This window comes from Loxodonta africana, chromosome X (assembly GCF_030014295.1).
Source record: "Loxodonta africana isolate mLoxAfr1 chromosome X, mLoxAfr1.hap2, whole genome shotgun sequence".
NCBI lineage: Eukaryota > Metazoa > Chordata > Mammalia > Proboscidea > Elephantidae > Loxodonta > Loxodonta africana.
In genome coordinates this window covers 126,464,770-126,487,700 of record NC_087369.1, presented here as the reverse complement: position 1 = coordinate 126,487,700, position 22,931 = coordinate 126,464,770, and the positions used below count along the sequence as shown (strand labels likewise).

Below are 22,931 nucleotides of genomic sequence, written 5' to 3'. Positions count from 1 at the left end.
ACCAATCTGTGAAACATTTCATAACATGGAGGAATCTGGAAGGCATTATGCTGAGCGAAATTAGTCAGAGGCAAAAGGACAAATATTGTATAAGACCACTATTATAAGATCTTGAGAAATAGTAAACCTGAGAAGAACACATACTTTTGTGGTTACGAGGAGGGGAGGGAGGGAGGGAGGGAGAGGGTTTTTCATTGATTAATCAGTAGATAAGAACTGCTTTAGGTGAAGGGAAAAACAACACTCAATACATGGAAGATCAGCTCAATTGGACTGGACCAAAAGCAAAGAAGTTTCCGGGATAAAATGAACGCTTCAAAGGTCAGCAGAGCAAGGGCGGGGGTCTGGGGAACATGGTTTGCAGGGACTTCTAAGTCAATTGGCAATATAATTCTATTATGAAATCATTCTGCATCCCACTTTGAAATGTGGCGTCTGGGGTCTTAAATGCTAACAAGCGGCCATCTAAGATGCATCAATTGGTCTCAACCCACCTGGAGCAAAGGAAAATGAAGAACACCAAGATCACACGACAACTAAGAGCCCAAGAGACAGAAAGGGCCACATGAACCAGAGACCTACATCATCCTGAGACCAGAAGAACTAGTTGGTGCCCGGCCACAATCGATGACTGCCCTGACAGGGAGCACAACTGAGAACCCCTGAGGGAGCAGGAGATCAGTGGGATGCAGACCCCAAATTCTCATAAAAAGACCATACTTAACGGTCTGACTGCGACTAGAGGAATCCCGGCGGCCATGGTCCCCAAACCTTCTGTTGGCACAGGACAGGAACCATCCCCGAAGACAACTCATCAGACATGAAAGGGACTGGTCAGCGGGTGGGAGAGAGACGCTGATGAAGAGTGAGCTAATTATATCAGGTGGACACTTGAGATTGTGTTGGCAACTCTTGTCTGGAGAGGGGATGGGAGGATAGAGAGAGAGGGAAGCTGGCAAAATTGTCACGAAAGGAGAGACTGAAAGGGCTGACTCAAGAGGGGGAGAGCAAGTGGGAGTAGGGAGTGAGATGTATGTAAACTTGTATGTGACAGACTGATTGGATTTGTAAACATTCACTTGAAGCTTAATAAAAGTTAATTTAAAAAAATGGGCAAAGAAAATGAACAGACACTTCACCAAAGAAGACATTCAAGCAGCCAACAAACACATGAGGAAATGCTCACAATCTCTAGCCATTAGAGAAATGCAAATCAAAACCACAATGATATACCATCTCACCCCAGCATTACTGGCACAAATCAATAAAACAGGAAATAACAAGTGTTGAAGAGGCTGCAGGGAGATTGGAACACTTATGCACTGCTGGTGAGAATGCAAAATGATACAACCATTTTGGAAAACAATATGGTACTTCCTTAGAGGGTAGAAATAGAAATGCCATATGATCCAGCAATCTCACTCCTGGGAATATATCCTAGAGAAATAAGAGTCATCACACGGATAGACATATGCAGATCCCTGTTCATTGTAGCATTGTTCACAATAACAAAAAGATGGAAACAACCTAGGTGCCCATTAACAGAAGAATGGACAAACTGTGGTACATACACACAATGGAGTATTACGCAACAATAAAGAAAAACGATGAATCTGTGAAGCATCTCTCTCATAACATGGATTAATCTGGAGGGCATTATGCTGAGTGAAATAAGTCAATCACAAAAGGACTAATACGTATGATATCACTACTGTAAATACTTGTGAAATGGTTACATACAAAAAGAAACAATCTTTGATGGTTATGAGTGAGGGGAGGGGTGGGGATGGAAAAACACTGAATAGACAATAGACAAGTGGAGACTTTGGTGAAGGGTAAGACAGTACGCAATGCTGGGGAAGCCAGGACTACCTATACAAGGCAAGGTCCCTCCCTGAGGGACCGAATTGCTGGGCTGAGGGCTGTGGGGACCATGGTCTCGGGGAACATCTAGCTCAATTGGCATAATACAGTTTATAAAGAATATGTTCTAGATTCTACTTTGGTGAGTAGCATCTGGGGTCTTAAAAGACTGTGAGTGGCCATCTAGGATGCCCCCCTGGTGTCAACCCTTCAGGAGCAAGGAACAATGAAGAAAACTAAAGACCCAAGGGAAAGATTAGTCCAAAGGACTAATGGATCACATCTACCACGGCCTCCACCAGACTGAGTCCAGTACAGTGAGATCTAACCCGGCTACCACCAACAACTGCTCTGACAGAGATCACAATAGAGGTTCCTGGACAGAGCTGGAGAAAAATGTAGAACAAAATTCTAACTCAAAAGGAAAGACCAGACTTGCTGGCCTGACAGAGACTGGAGAAACCCTGAGAGTGTGGCCCCTGGACACCCTTTCAGCTCAGTAATGAGGCCACTCCTGAGGTTCATCCTTCAGCCAAAGATTGAATAGGCCCGTGGAACAAAACAAGACTAAAGGGGCACATGAGCCCTGGGGCAGGAAATGGAAGGCAGGAGGGAACAGGAAAGCTGGTAATAGGGAACCCAGGGTTGAGAAGGGAGAGTGTTGACATGTTGTGGGGTTGTTAACCTATATCATAGAACAATATATGTACTTTTTAATTAGAAACTAGTTTGTTCTGTAAACCTTCATCTAAAGTACAATGAAAAAAAAATTGTTAAAAAAAAAGATGGACCCAGCAAGTGACCAAAATAAAGAGCCAGGAAACCTGGAGGAAGATAAGGCAAAGAAAACTCCTGATAAAGATTTCAAAAGGCTAATATACGGAGCTCTCCAAGAAATGGGGAAGGAGATCAGGCAAAACTAAGTCCAAATCAAGGAACACACAGACAAAGCAATAGAAGAATTCAGGAAAACAATACAAGAACAAAACAACAGAATAAACAAGCTACTAGAAACCATACAAAGACAGCAACTAGAAATCCAAAAGATTAATAATAAAATTTCAGATTTAGACAACTCAATAGAAGGTCATAGGAGCAGAACTGAGACAATGGAAGTCAGAATCAGTGAGATTGAAGATAAATCCCTTGACACCAATTTGTTTGAGGAAAAATCAGAAGAATGAAAAATTATGAAGAAACCCTAAGAATTATGTGGGATACCATCAAGAGGAAAAACCTACAAATGATCAGAGTACCAGAATGGGGGTGTGGGGGGGGGGATAATGGAAAACACAGAGAGAATTGTTGAAGATTTGCTGGCAGAAAACTTCCCTAATATCATGAAAGACAAGAAAATATCTATCCAAGAAACTCAATGAACCTTATACAGGATAGACCCCAAAATAAAGTCACCAAGACATATCATAATCAAATTTGCCAAAACCAAAGACAAAGAAAGAATCCTGAGAGCGGCTAGGGATGAACGAAAAGTCACTTACAAAGGAAAACCAATAAAACTAAACTCAGATTACTCAGCAGATACCATGCAGGCAGGAAGGCAATGGGATGACATATATAAAGCCTTGAAACAAACAAACAAAAATTGCCATCCAAGAATTATATATCCAGCAAAGTTATCCCTCAAATACAATGTTCAAATTAAATCATTTCCAGGTAAATAGAAATTAAGGGAGTTTGTAAAAACCAGAGCAAAATTACAAGAAATATTAAAGGGAATCAACAACATCAGACAACAATCCAAGACTAGGGCTCAGAACAGGTCAACAAAATATTAACCCAGACAGGGAATCATAAAAACAAATCAAAACTAAAGACTGAAAATAGGGAACCAGTGACGTCAATACGTAAATGATAACAACATCAAAACAAAAAAGAAGGAAAAAATGCTGTAGTCATAGAACTTGCGTATGGAGAGGAAGTTAAGGCAATATCAGGAAATAAAAGACTGGCTTAAACTGAGAAAAATACATGTAAATTTCAAGGCAACCACAGAGCAAGCTAACAAAATTACCCATCAAAATAAAAAAGAAAAACATCAGACCCAGCAAACACAAAACCAACTATAATGAAAGAGATGAAAAGAAAATACATAAGCAAAAAGAACTCAGCACAGAAAATTAAGTAGAACAAAAAAACTGTCAACACCACACACACAGAAAAAAAACAAAAAACAAACATCAAAATGACAGAAGTAAACTCATACCTGTCAATAATTTTTTCTGACTATAAATGGCCTAAATGCATCAGTAAAGAGATAGAGAGTGGCAAAATGGATAAAAAACACGAACCATCTATATGCTGTCTACAAGAGGCACACCTAAGACACAAAGACAAACTAAAACTCAAAGGATGGAAAAAAAACATATCAAGCAAACAATAAAACAAGAAAGAGCAGGAGTGGCAATATTAATCTTTGATAAAATAGACTTTAAAACAAAATCCACCATAAAGGATGAGGAAGGACGCTATATAATGATTAAAGGGTCAATATACCAGGAGGACATAACCATAATAAATATATATGCACCCAATGGCAGGGCTTCAAAATGCATAAAACAAACTCTAACAGCATTGAAAAGAGACATAGTTCCACAATAATAGTAGGAGACTTCAACACACCACTTTCACTGAAGGACAGAACATCTAGAAAGAAGCTCAATAAAAATATGGAAGATCTAAATGCCACAATCAACCAACTGAACCTCATATATAGATTCAGGACATTCCACCCAACAGCAGCAAAGTATACATTCTTTCCGAATGCACATGGAACATTCTCCAAAATAGACCACATTTTAGGACAGAAAGCAAGCCTTAAAAAATACAAAACATTGAAATTATACAAAACATCTTCTCTGATCATAATGCCATAAAAGTAGAAATCAGTAACAGAAACAGCAAGGAAAAAAATCAAATACATGGAAACTGAACAACATCTTGCTTAAAAACCACTGGGTAATAGGTGAAATAAGGATGGAATTAAAAAAAAAAATCATAGAATTAAATGAGAATGAAAACACATCTTACCAAAACCTTTGGGACACAGTAAAAGCAGTGCTTAGAAGCCAACTTACAGCAATAAATGCACACATCAAAAAAGAAGAAAGGGCCAAAATCAAAACATTAACTCTACAACTTGAACAAATAGAAAGAGAGCAGCAAAAGTAGCCCTTAGGCATCAGAAGAAAGGAAATAATAAAGATTAGAGCAGAAATAAATGAAATAGAGAATAGAAAAACAATTGAAACAGTCAACAAGACCAAAAGTTGGTTCTTTGAAAAAAATCAACAGAATTGACAACCTATTGGCCAAACTGACAAAAGAAAAACAGGAGAGGAAGCAAATAACCCAAATAAGAAATGAGATGGGGATATCACAACAGACCCAACGGAAATAAAAAGGATCATAACAGAGTACTATGAAAAACTGTACTCCCTCAAATTTGAAAACCTAGAGGAAATGGACAAATTTTTTAGAAACACACTACCTACCTAAACTAACGCAAACTTAGGTACAAAAACTAAACAGACCCATAACAAAAGAAGCAATTGAAGAGGTAATAAAAGAACTCCCAACAACAAAAACAAAAAGTCCTGGCTTTTAAAATTTTTTAAAAATTTGAATGAGTTGCAAACTGTCACCTAAAGCACATTAAAAAAAAAAAAAGATAAATAATACAACTAAAAAGCAAGCAAAAGACTTTAATAGACATTTCTCTAAAGAAGATATAAAAAATGGCCAACAAGAACATGAAAAATGCTTAACATCGTTTGTAATTAGGGAAATGCAAATGAAAACCACAATAAGATACCACTTCACACCCACTAAAATGGGTATACAAAAAAAAGTATTTTACTCAATGAAGTAGGAATAAAGGTCGTTAGGTGAGAATGAAAGAGAGAGTTCTGGAGGAGAATAAGAATGAGAGAGGGAGTTTTGGAGGAATAAGGACAGAAGAGAAAGTATGAAATTTTCATCTAGGAGGGTGGGTGAATGAGTGGACTAGGAGAATGTAGTATAGGTTGCCGGATGGCATTGCCAGCCCACTGTGACTTTCATTCATAAATTTAAAATGAGATAAGTTAGCACTGTTGTGTGTTTTCTATAGCCACAGTGGACTGTGCTGGTGTGGGTTTGGAGGAGACAGAGAGTCCAACTCAAGGAAAGTTGTGATTTTTCCAAGCATTGGAATTAAAGGTGCATACAAAGAAGTGATTATGTTGACATATCATGGAATTTTAGCTGAGTAAGTAAGGGATTAAGAACTTATATGGGCGAGGGTGAAGAGGAATAAGAACGTATTATGATCAATGGAGCATGGGTCCATATAGAGTCAAATAACTTTCAGAGTCTAGTAATAGTGGAAGTCATTTCAAAAAATGAAGATAGTGAGACGCTAGAAAGTCATCTTGTGAGGAAGGTAGAGTTATTAGTAATGATGTGGTCTAGAGGGTATTACGGTGGAAGTGGGAGACAGATAATGTGGTCAAGCTTATTGGATAGGGAGTCATAGATTTCAGAAACAAAGATATTGGCAGAATCATTTAAGTAGATATTAACGTTATCAAGAATTACAGAGGGTGTATTTTTGGAGGAAATAGTAGATAACACATTACCCATTGCCATCAGGTAGATTCCAACTCATAGCGATCCTGTATGATAGAGTAGAACTGCCCCATAGAGTTTCCCAGGAGCGCCTGGTGGATTTGAACTGCTGGCCTTTTGGTTAGCAGCTGTAGCACTTACCTAAAATCTTTAAGTAATAAGGAGAAATAAAGTGGAAGTCTATATATGACTGCAATAAAGAGGGCTTGTTATTGTTGTTAGGTGCTGTTAAGTCGATTTTTTGACTCATGGCAACCCCATGTCCCATAAGTTTTTAAATATTTTCTTGTATTTTTGGTGAAAGTTTACGCAGCAGTTTAGGTTCCTTCAACAATTTCTACACAAGTTGTTCAGTGACATTGGTTTCATTCTTCATAAAGCATGAACATTCTCATTATTTCCATTCTGGTGATTCCGTTTCCATTAATCTAGTTTCCCTGACCCCTTACATTCTCGTCTTTAAAGTAATTGTTGACTGTTTGATCTCATATAGGTGATTTTTATTTTTTTATTGTACTTTAGATGAAGGTTTACAGGACTAGCTTCTCATTAAACAGTTAGTACACATATTGTTTTATGACATTGGTTAACAACCCCACGACATGTCTACACTCTCCCTTCTCGACCTTGGGATCCCTATTACCAGCTTTCCTGTCCCCTCTTGCCTTCTAGTCCTTGCCCCTGGGCTGGTGTGCCCCTTTAGTCTCGTTTTGTTTTATAGGCCTATCTAATCTTTCTAATCTTTGGCTGAAGGGTGAACCTCAGGAGTGACTTCAATACTGAGCTAAAAGTGTGTCCAGGGGCCATACTCCTGGGGTTTCTACGTATAGGTGATTTTTCAAAGGACCACAGTACTTACCGGTGGTAGTCATTATTTTTTGAGCCAATTTGTTCTTTAGCTACAAGATGACCTCAGGGGTTAGCCTTGGTTCAAGTTTTGAAGAGTATTTCAGGGCACTGGTCTTGGGGTGTCCTTCAGTCTCAACCAGTCCAGTAGGACTGCCTGTTTTTTGTTTTAAAAATTTGAGGTCCTGTTCCACATTTTTCTCCCATTCCATCAAGGCCCTTCTATAGTGGCCCTGATTAGGATGGTCGGTAGTGGTAGTCGGGCACCATCTAGTTCTTCTGGTCTCGGGGTAGATGAAGCCATGTTTTGTATAGACTATTTGTAATGTAGACTAGTTTCTTCTTTGAGTCTTAGGTTTCCTCCCATAGGATTTTCTAGGCTGTTTTTTTAATCTTTATAGGAGCAGAGAGGCAGGTCATTCTCCCAAGGAGCCGCTGCGTGGGTTTGAATTGCCAACTTTTCAGTTAGCAGAAGAGTGCTTTAGGTTTGCATCACCCTTCACAAAGAGAGGTAATGGATAGTATTGTCTGATATTGTCTGATAGCAGGAGATTTAAAGGTGAGAGATGTCAGGGAGAAAGGAGGAACAATGACCTAGAAGGGACAATGGCTTGGAATCTGCCACAGGGCACAGAAGAAGGAATTAGAGTACTAGGGAGAGGATCATAGATGGGGTGATTAGAGATGATTAAGAATTTCTGGCTTTCCTTGCCAATAGCAGTAATATTCTCATTTAAAAAGATTTGCATTTATCTGATTATCGGTTAAGTTGCAAATTTTTCATATGTGGTTGACAAGATAATCGTGGGCTTAATTTATTTTTTGTTCTCACTGAATTTCCCCTGCCCCAGTTCAACGAAGTTTCCTTTTCTCGGAAATGTGGGTTGTGCAGCAGAATCAAAAGCAAAAATTGTCAGAAAACTTCTTGTTAGCCTTTTTTAAAACCTAAGCTCTTTCAAGTCATTTTATTAGGTCATTCTCAAAAAGGCAAGTGAAAGAGGTAAGTTCCTATTATATGAGATGGGGTGGGGACAAGAAGTACTAGCTGAGGGGAGAGAGGGAGATTCCCCAAGAATGGGAAAGGATAGAGGAAACTGGTTTCTAAAGCAGCAGGGACTCATGCCTACCAGCACCCAGGGAGGTACTGGGACCACAGTGGCTATGACCCCCTAAGTGTCTTGGCTCCTTGCCTTGACAAGGATTTCCATGACCACACATGACACAGCAGTTCCAGAGCCACTGCAAGAGACTAAGTGAACAAAGGAACATATCTGCATGGACTGGTGTAGACTACAGATCAGTGAGGTACCTACCTCTGAATTTTCTGATCTGTAAGAGACGACTGGCACCTTTGTACGACTCTAATGGATGAATGAGGAAAGCTCATGGAATGTTTAAATTTCTTCTCAGCTTGGTGGGATGGAAGTTAAAGAGTTCAAATAACTGAGTTTTTTTTTGTGTGTGTGTGTGCGTGTGTTTTTTTTTTTTTTTGGTACGTTCAAGTTTGTGGAGTAAGTAAAATTCACACATTTTACTTCAAAAAAATTTTTTTTAATTATGATGACCGTATTTTCCCAGCTGGTCATATAATTTTACCTGTGCTTTTACTTTTTGCATAATCCAATTTTCTTTGAACTTTGTATATTAATTTCTATTTCAACTGTTGAGACTCAACTTCATGGTGTTGCGTGCTCACTTTTTAGACTTCTGGATAGATGGACCCATGTGACATGCGTTTAGTGGATACCTACCCACCTGCAGGCAGACTCTATTTCATCTGCTCAGGAGGCGTTTTTAGGGAATGCCTGAGATCTGATATATTTGTTTATGCAAACATATTTAAACATTTTTTGAATGAAAAAGTATCATACTGACAAGCTTCAAAGACCTTTAAATAAGTCTCAAGATGCCACAACATAAGAGTCTGTCTTGTGAAAAAGAAACACATTCAAACCAAACTTTTGTGTGTGCAAAAAAAAAAACAAAACAGTAGAGTGGCTTGATTGTTCATTTCTCACAGTTTTTATGTTTTTAAACATCTGCCATTACTCATGAGCCTTGGGTAATTAATTACTAAAGGGGTCTAAAACCAAAACCAAACTTGTCGCCACTGAGTCAATTCCGACGCACAGCGACCCTACAGTACAGAGTAGAACTGCCCCATAGGGATTTCAAGGAGTGGTGGATTCGAACTGCTGGTTAGCAGCTATAGCTCTTAACCACTGCGCCAAAGGGGTATAGTGGCTCCTAATGTGTTGCTTTTAAAGAAAACAACAATAATAATAAAGCCACGCCTTTTATATTGACTTATTCTTGCCCTCATTTCAGGTTTGAGGAGTGAGATGGTTGGAAATTACCCCAAACCGAAAAACCAAACCCATTGCCATTGAGTCGATTCCGAATCATAGCGACCCCCCGTAGGGTTTCCAAGGAGAGGCTGGTGGATACGAACTGCTGATCTTTTGGTTAGCAGCCAAGCTCTTAAGCGACTGTGTCACCAGGGCTCTGGAAATTACCCCAAGGAGGGCATTAGCCTTTGGTTACCAGAACTCTGATGGTGCTTTAATGAATCAGTAAATGGGTTTGTGAATTTTAAACCTTTGTAAATAAAATAGCACTTAGGACAATCCAGGCCAAAAAAAAAAAAAGGTCCATTTTTCCCTCTTAACTCGTGTGTTTATTGAGCCTTTGTTGCACATGATGCACCAAACTAGGCACTTTGACATGTGGGATGGTAAATTTATAAAAAAGAGTTAATCCCAAACCCGATTTTGTATTTGTCTACAAACTAGGCTGTGGACCAGCTTCTGAAAATACAAATCCATTTTTTACTCCCTCTGGAACTCTTCTGGTTATTCCTTTTTCATGGTTGTAAACAATAAAATATACAATGTGACAACGCGTTCTGAAATCTGCTTGGGCTTTAATTTCTTAATTGCTTCATTTTCTTATAAAATGAGTGGCCACACTCACTGGCTTTAGTATCTTCAGGAATCAGAGTTTTCTTAAGTGAGGGGAAAGAGCTTATGAATAAAAAGTACTGTTGGAATGGAAATCACAGTGCTGTTAAAATATTGTCAAGAGACTTGCAACATTAGGGTCCTTAAACCCACTGCTCCCTTTGTGAGTGAGAAAGTTACTAATAGTGATTTCTACTCATGACCTACCCTGTCTCCATGCCTTGGTAAATTTTCCCTAGGATAATGCCCTCTCTCAGCCTTGGGGATTCACTGTGCAATTCCAATTTGTAATGGCACTTTTCCTTGGCCCACAACACAGTCCGTTAAAGTAGTTGATGTCTGTGGACCCTATATATAGAGCTGAGTTCATCTGATTGTAATAAAACATTTTGAACTTAACCTCTAAAAGCCTGGACACACTTGATGGGTTTCGGTACCCCAGCTCTGGAATGCCTGGCCACAAATGACAAATTAGAACCACACCCAGCTGGCCCTAAAGGGAAGGCTTGATAAACATCTCTCCAGAATGACTGGAGACAATAGGACGTGCTTGGGACCCTGCCACTAATGCTTCACTGCTGAGACCTGCTGAAAGAAGTGCTGTTGCTTTTCTGGCCACAAAGGAAGGGCTTAGTTTTCCTGATAACTTGCAGGTTGCCATAATTACTCTACCTTCCGTTTTTCACCATCAGCCTGCCCTACATCCTTTCATGAATGGTAACCTAACCTAACCCAGTGCCATCGATTCCGACTCATAGTGACCCTACAGGACAGAGCAGAACTGCCCTATAGTTTCCAAGGAGTGCCTGGTGGCTTCGAACTGCCGACCCTTTGGTTAGCAGCTGTTAGCACTTAACCACTACACCACCAGGGTTTCCTCATGAATGCTAAGAAACTATAAATCTTTACTCCTCTCTCTGAAAGGGTTCCTTCTCTTTTTCTTCTCCACTGAACTCTCAGATACTGGGGTGGGTGGGAAGGAAGGCACCATTTAAATTTGTTTGGGTTTCATCCATACGTGTGAGACTGTACCCGTTTCTTATTCCACCACTGTAGCCAGAAAGTTCTCATCAGATTAACAGACCCCCTGCGTGGCCAGAACACCTAATGGTAGAAACAGGCAGAACCGCTAATACCTTCCCAGCAGTGCATTATTCCATTAAATAAATGAATTTTCAGACACTAGGCAAGTATATTTCAATAATGACATCAATCATTTGAATAATTTTTATTTTTACAGGATAAACACTGATTCATTGCAGATTTTCTGATAAAACAATTAGCAGTCTCAAAGATTGATTTGATATATTTTTAAGTTAGAACAGATTTAAATAGGCACATTTCTCAAAACTAATTGAAAAGAGTACTTAAAAGATCCCATTGAAGGCACGTGGCATTATTCCTAGTTTTATGCGTCCTGTTTCAATTAAATGAATCTTGGCAGAAAATAGTGATTAATTTATCTAGAAAGTGGTAGCACTGAAAATACTAAAATCTATGCGTGCTAATGCTTTGTGTGCATGTTTATGTGTGATTCTGTTGTGTTTATTTTCCAGTCTTAATAATGATTATCCCCCTCTTCCTTCTGCCTCCCCTGAGGAGCTTACCTTACCTCAACAGATGTAATCACTCAGAAATCTTCTTAGCACCCCTTTTCACCCATACTTTTCTAATTTGCAATAATGCCATTTATTTTGGAGAAGGGCTTTGGTGGCAAAATTAAATTGCACTAAAATAAGACTATATAGTGCTGTCCCTAATGCTGCTCATAACCAGGCAAACTTTTCATGCTTCAAATCACAGGACTAGGAAAACTGGCTTGCCAGGGTCCCCCACCCGTGCTTCTGTGATGGGCTGGGGCTTCCAGGTGCTATTGCTGCAAGGTGGGGTGTAGATATAATTTCCTCAAATACAAAGTGCACTGACTATGCACTGTCATTGTCCCTTCACTTTTGAGTTTTAGCTGGCAAAGGATCTAAAGGCTCCAGACGAACATTTCTGATTAAATCTATTACCTATGAACTACTTTAAATATTTCTAATCCTTTCTCTTTGGCCAGAATCCCTGGGTGGTGAAAGCAGTTAATGCAGTCGGCTGCTAACTGAAAGGTTAGAGGTTCAAGTCCACCCAGAGGTGCCTCAGAAGAGAGGTCTGGCAATCTACTTCCAAAAAATCAGTCACTGAAAATCCTATGGGCACAGTTCTACTCTGACACACGTGGTCTTGCCATGAGTTGAAATTAACATGGAGGCAACAGGTCTTCAGCTCTGTTTGGCCACCCAACCTTACAACCATCCTTCTTGATCTGTGCCCTGCTTCTTTTCTTCATTAACACCTTATCCTTTAAAGTTCAGTTATAAATCTGCAATCTCTCTTGCTTGGTTACTTTGGGACACCTTTGTAGATTCAGTTAACAATGTCCAATGTTTACTGGAATAACAGCCACAGAGCACAATGGGAGTTGATATACTAAAAGAGTTACCGCCCTTAACAGTATGATTTTAATATAAGATTTAATTTTGAACCTTAACTTTGAATAACTATTATGAAGAAAAAAAAATGAATTTGTAAAAGACTTGATTCTACACTACTTATATGAGAACAATTTCTGAAATTCAAACATAGCAAGCTCCATTTGCTCAGCGATGAGGTACTTGCACAAAGTTCCCCATGGCCTTTTTGGTGTACAAATTTATAATAGTGAAGATTATTTCTAAGGAAATAATTTGACGTAAAAGCTTGTTTGTTTTCTTTTTAAACTACTGTATTTAAAAAGTCATTCGAGTTGTAAACGCTCGTCAAGGGTAAGCCAGTTTTAGGGTCACATTATTGTGTCACAGTAACAGAAATGTGAATCACATTTATTTCTTTAATTCATGGATTCAGGTTCTCCTAAATTCTCAATATTGAGCTATGACACTCTTGATATAAGTTGTTAGGAAAATCCAAATCTTCAGTTCTGGCACCCTGGGTGCCAGAAATTATGTACTGTCCTGAAATCACACATAGTCAGCTGCTTTGGATTTTGGTTAACCAGGTAGTTGGAAATGATTATTCCACTAGCACTGTCTTCCAATTTTAGAAGCAGAACTAGAGGAATTACACTGAGGTATACTTTGTGGTAGTTCTGCTGCTTCTCTCCGGCCCCAGAACTAACCATGGTATTGAGGATGAATATGCAGAAATTATGCTTTTCACCAGGTAGCAATTACTGCAGGTGACCAATGCCACCTAGCTATGGCGTCTATATTTGGGTGATGGACTAATATGATTTTCAATAATCAGTCTAATTTTGTGGACTTAGATAGTGATGAGATTATATTACTTTTTTTCACAAAACCTTAGAAGTTTTTTAACCTGTAACATTGTCTCTAAAAAAAAACATTGTCTCTACATATGGACTTATCACTGAAATGTTTTCGGATTAATTTTTGATTTCACAGAAATAAAATCACAAAAAAGACAACTATCAGCAGGCAAAGTTTTTTGTTATTATGTTTTCTGGTTTTTGTTTAATAACTAGAAGGCAATTTTATATAGTTTAATATGGTGTTGGGAAAATATGTGTTGCTATCTGATGGTCACACTGTTGGCCAGATAAGAACCCAATCCATCTTTGTAGGAGGAGTTGACGCCTACTTTAAAGGATTTAAAAAAAAAAAAGCAAAAAACTCATTCTACAGTACACGTATATAGGAGATCAGTCCTGTATTCTGGCTTGCAAGTGTTATTATTTGGTGGTTTGTAAAAACAGCTATTGCACATCTTTGGGGTTCTGAGACAAAACAAGTATCTGAGGTTTTCTTCTTTATCAGGAGAAAACTAGCTTAATATGGGTTGAAAAGCACCCAACTGGTCTCTATCTGTGAGTTTAACTGTCATGGAGGTCCTTCAAACAGTGAGGAAATGGGTGGCTCTTCTCCCTTTATTGGGCATCCCTGGATGGCACTACCAGTTTTAAGTGCTTGGCTGCTAACTGAAAGGTTAGAGGTTCAAGTCCACCCAGAGGTGTCTGGGAAGAAAGGCCTGGCAATCTACTTCTGAGAAATTGGCCACTGAAAACCCTATGGGGTATAGTTCTACTCTGACACATCTGGGGTTGCCAGGAGTTGGAATCGACTCCATAGCAAATGTTTGCTTTTTTTTTTTCCTTGTTTTCACTGTAGCTTCTCTAGGTATGAACTAGTTAGACATTAGTCTGCTCTACAGCATAGTCCTTACTATTTTCATTTCATGATCCAACCTTTGATTCTTTATATGACTTTGGACAAATCACACATGGTTGGTTGCTGACTTTCTTTTCCTGAAAATTTTCAGTCAGGGCCAATTCTTCTGAAAACCACCTGGACTCTAGCTCATAACAGGTTTCTTGACTGCATGTTGTAAAATCTGGATATAGATACTGTCCAAACTGTCCAAAGAGTAATGTTTGAATTCACAGTAACAAAAGTTACAAAGTTTGTGCAAAAGACATTGTACACCATTGGAGTACATAGAGCTTGCTATAGTTAATTTTATATAAAGCTGCATTGCTCATTAAAACTACTCTGTGCTACATTAAAAGTTAATTCTCTGATTGAATTTTCCCTAACAACAACAACAACAAAAAGCTGAATGCTCATTTAATCTCAGAAATTTAAAGATGCGAATTACATATTTGTGATGCTTGTAAATGCTGTCATAATAAATCACTGGAATCTTTTAAACACCGTAATTGCTTTGGAGCTCTTCAAGTTTTCCGAGGGTCATAAAGTAAACCCGGCTGTGGTGATTGCGCAGGGTAGAGGTAAAGAACAGCTGCAAAAAAAAAAAAAAAAAAAAAGAGAGACACCATCAGTAGACATTTAATATATTTTAACCTTATATTTGATAGACAAAAGTTTTAAGTACTAGGATGCAACTATAATTTCAAGTCATCTTCATCTGCCAATAAAACTTTAAACCGTACTTTTTTTTTCTGAATAGAAATTAAAAAAAAAGAGTAAGAATTTAAATTAGTATGGAGTCTAAATTATATATGAAAAAAATAAACTCATATTCTATATAGTTTTAGTTTGTATGGCTTTAAAAAAGTTAGTTTGTTGTGGGTGGCATTCATCTGCTGAAGTTCTTGATTAGTTTTAGTTTAAAATTCCCTTTTTCTTTTTTCTTTTCAATAGTCTGCTATTGTTGTCTTTTCTTTTTCTTCTAAGATAAGGAAACAGTTACATTATTTAGCTGCTGTCTGCCATTGCTGCTGGTGTTACGTGACTACTGAAATTTTCTACTTTGTGATTCACTATTCAGTGACATGGACCAACACCAATAGACTGATATGCGTTAAACACAATGGCTCAGACAAGGACATGTTGGGTAAATGTGGTTTGTGCCATAAAGATAATCAGACTAGAACATGGACATAAATATCAAACAGGGGCCTCTTTGTCATGACTGGGGCTTTCAATATCTACAATGGTTATACTTAGGAGGGCTTGTGACATAATAATAATGATGATGATAATGATAAGATATACTATCTACTCTTGACTTAACACCTTTTATGTGCCAGGCACTCTGTGAGATGCTTACTATATACACATTACCATTAATTCTCACGATGATCTCCAAAGCAGTTATTAATATCCCCATTTTGGAGATGAAGAAACTAAGGCTGAGAAAGATTAGTCAAACTTTTCAGTTTCTCACACCTAGTTAGGTATCAGAGCTAGTACTGCATCCTGGGTCTGTCTGACCTCAAACACTGGCACTTTCCATGACATACATCCCTTTGCACTGTAAATCAGCACCTTTCCTTGATATGCTTTGCTTTACCCTAGTTGCTCTGATACTTGAATCCTCTGCAGTGTTGTTTAAATGTGAATGTTTTCTAATTCTAGCTTTGTGATTTTATTTCTCATAATGTGTAGGGACTGATTTTACGTAATGATCTTTTCAATATAAACCATCTGAAATGGCTGTCAAAACTGATTAAAGTTACCCAAGTAACTGCCAAATCTCAACTTCATTTTTCTTTGGTGCAAAATGGAGATAATAATGCCCACTCGCGATGATTAAACGAGATGCCTTTTCAAAGTAGCTAGCACAAGGCCTATCACATAATTTTTTCCGCTTTCTTTTATTGGATTATTATCTAAAGGTCTAAAAGGCAGATTTGCTCAAGCATTCTATTTAAAATATCAGTTTAATATGAAAATGCAAAGGGTTATGGATCAAATACAATAATGGATTTCACATCAAACAAGGTAATGGCAAAACTTCGCTTAGGACATGACTAGAATTTTTACCTTAAAAAAAAATGGTTCCCTTTTGAAACCAAATTTTACCATTTACCAAATCAATATTTGGATGCAAAATTTTACATTGTTTTTATCAAAAGTATGTCAGTTTGAAAAATATAGCACAAATGCTTTCATAACTGGAAGGAAAAGGATATAACTTTCTTTAGCTAATTTTTAATGTTTGCTTTATTTTTGTATAACTGGGAGATGTAAGCTATACCTTGTCCCCTCGGGTACACAGGAATCTCAGCTTCTTAATTGACCTGCGCTTCAGCTCGTTTTCCAGAACCCTTGATTGCAAAGAACGCACTTCAATGGCCTTTTGGCCCCATCCTGTGGTTCGCTGTGTACACTCATAAGCTACGATAAAAATTAACAATTATAAAAGCACAAAATTTTTCCAGCAGTGAAAGAAAATTACAACCACGGTCAATGTTTGATTATTAAGAGGCTCACTCTTTTTTTTTTCCTCCTTCTACAGTCAGTGATTTGGCAATTTTGCTGCTCAGGAATGGTGTTCGAACCAGCTATCTTATGATACCATTGTGACCAATACTGAATTTCTAGATCTCCTGGCTTTACCAATATCCCAGAAAAAGTCAAGGGTTACTTATGGACATTCAAATCTACCCAGTCATTCTTTGTTTTAGTCTCAGTAAAGTACAGCATTCCATATGGGTTCGTATTTGTACTCAAGTGGCACACATGGAAACCTGACTCTTAAAAATGAAAACTGTTAAGAAAAATGACTTGCCAAAAGAATGACGTTGGCAACTCTAATGCAATTCAATAAATTATGATTTATAAACAGAACTGAAGCTCGTTTGAATCTGTTAAGGCTTTCTTCTGCTCAGGATATTTTGATTTTAACTTTTTGGTCACGTTTATTTTACTTTGTGACAATAAAGATGATGATAATAATTACCTTAAAGCAGAAACCTCATTATGTAAATAGCCATACTTGCCAGCTGGTGTTGTAAGGTATTTTCGAGCATAGGGAAAAGCATAACTGTTAAGTGTCCAACTTTCAAGTTGATAATCTTTATATTTTTTAACAGGAAGAAAATTCCCATAAATAAATACAATTCTAGTATTTAAAATATCAAGGTTTTGATTAAAGTTGAAATAGTCTGGAAAACACCAAAACAAGGCACCCTCATTCCCATATCAACACATCAGAAATCAGTGAATTAACTGGACTTTCAATTTTCTTATATTATAGAAGTTCAATGTTGATAAAATTACTATATATATATAGTATTACATATATGTATGGAAACACTGGTTGTGTGGTGGTTAAGTCCTATGGCTGCTAACCAAAAGGTCGGCAGTTCGAATCCACCAGGCGCCCCTTGGAAAATCTATAGGGCAGTTCTACTCTGTCCTATAGGGTCACTATGAGTCGGAATCGACTCGACGGCAATGGGTTTGGTTTGGTTTTGGTATATATATAAAACCAAGTCCATTGCTGTCCAGTTAATTCTGACTCATAGCGACCCTACAGAGAAGAACTGCCCCATAGGGTTTCCGAGGAGCGGCGGGTGGATTTGAACTGCTGACCTTTTGGTTAGCAACCATAGCACTTAACCTCTTCACCACCTGGGCTTGGAAATTATATATGTATACACACACACATACACACACACACACACATACATACATATATGTATCAGAATCAACTCGACAGCAATGGTTTTTTTGGGTATATATATGTATATATATATTTCCTTAGCCTTTCTCAAATGTTCTAGAATGCCTTTGTTTAAACAAAAATTTATCTGGTGTGTGCTTGCATGCATTAAATATGGATAAAAGGACTCATGAAGATATTATTGAACTTGTATAAAAGTGGCTCTTTATAGGCATAGTATGAGCCATTTCGAATCCTTCAACTGAAACTTATGAAGCATTTATTATCTCCTCCTTCCTTTTACATTAAAATTCAAAATATGATGCATATGAAAATGATAGCAAAATTGTGATCAAATTACAATCTTTTTGATTCAGAAAAATTGCTCTCCTGGAAGACGACTTTATACGTTCAGTTTCAGATTAGACTTACAATCAGCGCAGACATAAGGGAAGCAAGGGAAATCACAGTGGCCTGGGTGACGGGAACAAGTTAATAGATTTAGTCTATCTGGACTTGAATTTATTCACCTATGTGACTACTTCATTAAAAAGTGGTATTTTTGTCAACAACCTCACAGGGCAAAGATTTCTACACTTAATGCATAGGCCACCTGCTGAATCCAAGTACACAATTGATATGGCATCCCCAAATTTCCACCTTAGTCTTGAAATCAAAGCCTGCTGCAGAATTTGACACATAAATTCACCACTTAAGCCTAGCTACTGAGTAGCTATATGGGACAGCTTGCTTTCTGAGGCTGGACACTTAGTAGTACTTGCTGTGACTGCTCTGCCTCTAAACATTTGTTTGGAAATTCAAAGCAATGATCCTATTACTAAAAATACTTATTATTGCTTGAGGAAGTATAAACTTTCAGACTGAGGACATCTGGATCTGGGCTAGTTTTAAACTGCTAAGAAGGTTTTTTTTTAGACAGAAAATTAGAGTAATTGATGTATTTGAAGTTACTATTATACTGGAATCTTTAGTACAGTCTCAAAAATTTTTAATAGGCCAACCAAAACATCGTGCTCTTATAGTATTATAATTTATTTTACATATAGATAGATGTCTTTCAAATTCTATCAAATTAAAATAGCCTTTTCTTTTAGGTCAGAAGGTGTCCTAATGACAAGAGCTGTGCCTGATGACTTTTCAAGATCTCTTTGATTTCTATGATTGTCTAGTGGCATAAATACAGGGGTCTGTTCAACCTCTCATTTGAGTTGAATTTCCTTATTCCCATTTCTGATTAACACGCTGATCACAAAATTACCACTCTAAAGATTAGAAAAATATTCTTTATTTTTAGTTCCTTTTGCCCCAGATCTGTCAATTATGTTGTAAGCGTATACCTACTGTCGCTTAGAACAGTTATAAGCCCTCTGTGAGTTCTTACCTGTTTGGAGATAACAGAAAAGGTTTTCAGGACAATCCTTAACACTATTGTATGCAAAAAAAAAAAAAAAGGGATTCTGCAGATGCAGTGCAAAGTGCCGTTATCCCATAATGAAAAATGACCATTAAAAGGTGGTTCTTTCAAATTGGTCCTTAAAGCCACATGAGAAACACATGTAGCAATTTCACAGAGATTTCAAAAGGCTCTGGGTTCTTTATTGACAGACTACTTTTTCTTCTTTCTCTTCTTCCTTCTCCTCCTTTCTCTCTTTCCTTCTCTCTCACCCCTTTATTTATTCCATTAAATTCCTCCTTATTTCATGAGTATTTATTGTCTATCAAATCTTTCTGCCTTCTCTAATATTTCTAACTTTCGTATGTATTCTATTCTCTATCTACAATCACCCCTACATTTACCAAGCCTCAGAGACATACACAAGAATTATTCTGATTTCCTAGTTCAGCAGCCCTGAATGGTTAGGAAGGAAAAAAAAAAAAAGAAGTCCTTGTCTGATGAAGATGAAAAGGCAGTTTACTTTGCCATCTGGGTGGTATCTAATAGGCATTCCAGTCAGTCATTAACTATCTTTTTTCTAAATGAGGAATGATGAAATTTTTGTGACAACCAATAGGTCACTTATTCAGTTTATATCTGATTCTTCACAGAAGTATCAGTCATTAAACAGAACACTACAGACTGTGCGAAATAGAAGCATTTTGCTCTTTTTCATGACCATTTGGCAGTTTCTTAAGTGTAAACCCCAAAAATCAATGTGATGGAAAGAAGCATTTTCAACATCTGTGTAACATCTGCAAGCAAAGAGAGTTAAAATAAAAGTATAGATTGTTGTGGAATAGCATTAGTTCCTGTTTCAATTATTTCAAATGAACAACAAAAGCAGCTTCTTAGTGGTATTCCTGTGAAGGCATTTAAGCATATCACACTCACACTCACACACACACACACACACACACACAGAGTTTGTCTTCCTAAACGACCAGGTGTGCAGGATCCCAAATTAACCCTACGTACCTTGAGAAAATGTGATAATAAAAGCAACCTTTTATTAGGACATATTTTTTACTCTCGCAAAGCTGCTCTGGGATCATCTAAAAGAGTAGGAAATTTTATACATACCTACAGAGGATGGTATGTCTTTCCACACTTCAAGGATCTTCTTGAAAAGTTGTTCATTTGCTTCTATAGAGAGCGCTTCAGCATTGAAGGTGAGCATCATGCCAATTCCCAAGCAATCAGGTAGAATGATGATATTCTGTGGTATAATGATTTCCAGGGGCTGGAATTACGTTTCATAAAGATTTATACGTCCAACATTTTATCACTATTACTTTAATTGAAGCAACTTGACTGAGCAATAAAGACCAAAAAGAGGTTCAAAGTGCAGGGAAAGGAAGAGAAAGCCTCTATTTCCAAATGAAACTACATGCCATCCCAAACTTGAAAAGAGCCTTCCTTATGGCCTAAAGTAGTCACTGTGCAATATTCCTTTACATTTCTGAGAAATCCCTTCTTGAAACAAGTTCAGATATATCTCCAACACAGAGAAAGCTGCTGCAATTTCGCAAGATGTTACATATAATAAAATAAGAAATGTTGCTTCTACAGAGTTGAATTTAAGATTCAATTCAGCACATCTATGAACACTTTAATAATAAATGTGTGAACCAATCACAATCACAGATTATCAGCCAATTCAAATCAGAAATAGAAAATTAACTTAAAAATAGCTTGAGCTGGAAATGTGTATAAAAGGGAGCTTTATAATATTCTTCACTGCTTGATACAGCAGTCACCTTTCCCTCCTCCTCACCAAACCTATGCTTTCTTATCTAACGTATATAGTCTTAAAATACATTCAATATGCAAAGGACTATGACTCACAAAAGCCAAGGAACTTACCCAATTCAGAGACTTAGTAGATGGCATGAGATACTATGAAATATCTAAGCACTCCTAATTTTTATGCTGCACAAAACAACACGTGACAAAATTTGCTTAAACTACAGAAACTGTCACATTAAACAGTATTTCCCCGATCCATGAGCAATTACACTACTCTATCATGTCTCGAATTTAGCAAATTACAGGAAGAAAGTCAGAAACTATACTTGCCAAACTGATCACACTTGGGCCAAGTGCTTGAGGCCATGTCTCAGCAACTACTATCCTTAAAACTAAAATGGGAATCCAGAGACGAAAAGCAATTTTAATGCGTTGCCTGGGCACTCGCATGAGCAACTGAATCAGAAAAGAGATAAAGAGAGAAAAAAGTGCCAGGAAGACGGCTGTCTTAAAAAAATAGAATAAGACAGGACTGGTGCAAACCCAGAAGGCTTCAGATATAAATTCTCTTACTTCTCAGATGATTCCTGAAGTAACCAATTAGTCTTTAGCACACATGGCTCCCTTTTGTGATCTAGCACTCTTGGGGAAAACACTATTTTTAGCATGTTCCATTTCAGAAGACACCCTTCCCTCTCTTGTATTAAGAGTCCTTTCTCTCTTGATGGGTCAAGACACTAGGGTATGTAGCTAAAAATATTATTTTTGAATATACATAAGACATCTTAATTAGGTCAGAAAACAGTTTTAAAGAAACTCATCTTCTCTTATTCTAGCTTCTACAATAATTTACTAATGATTGCCTCACAAGGAAATAATTCTCCTTACTTAGTAGTCAAGTGGCATATAGGACTCAGCTTTTTGGAATGGCTTCTCAAACAAGTGTAAACTTGGACCACTACTGTAATGTTCAGCACTGCAGTCACTTTTAAATAAAGGCTATCTGACACAACATTAAAAAAAAAAAGATGCAGAAAAAAATAAGATGCAGGAAGCTGTGGAAGACACACCCATCCAAAGAGTAATATTTATCTCAAAAATAACATGACCTCATAGTTAGGTGACTTGCCTGGGCTTGGTTCAGTATTTTCTACATTTTCAGGGTGATTTCTATATAATCGTACATGATAACTAGGTGATCAGCTAATTAGATTATTAATATGACCAAAACCCTTTTTTTTAAATGTCCCCACCATGATCTGACAATTGCTCTCTGTAATTTCTCAGAGATGTATGAGAAATCCTGAAATCTGTTCAAAATACCACACAGCTACAGTTATTTAATACCAATGGCCATGAATATGGTACAGGACTAGGGAATATTTTGTTATGTTATACGTAAGGTCACCAAGAGCCAGAGCCGACTGGGTTGCAAATAACAACAACAACAATCCTGAACCCATTGCCTTTGAGTCGATTCTGACTCATAGTGGCCCTACAGGACAGAGTAGAGCTGCCCCATA

At 37.6% G+C, this 22,931-nt stretch overlaps 1 protein-coding gene across 1 annotated transcript in view; it reads right to left on the bottom strand.

Annotated features, from left to right (window-relative positions):
• Positions 1-14,996: 14,996 nt before the first annotated feature.
• Positions 14,997-22,931, bottom strand: part of NRK (Nik related kinase) — a 156,050-nt gene continuing 148,115 nt past the window's right edge. The window contains exons 27-29 of the mRNA XM_064278653.1: positions 20,743-20,878; positions 16,794-16,933; positions 14,997-15,092 (exon numbers count right to left, since the gene is read on the bottom strand). Coding sequence (XP_064134723.1) covers positions 14,997-15,092; positions 16,794-16,933; positions 20,743-20,878 — 372 coding nt within the window. The remainder of the gene's footprint in view (positions 15,093-16,793; positions 16,934-20,742; positions 20,879-22,931) is intronic.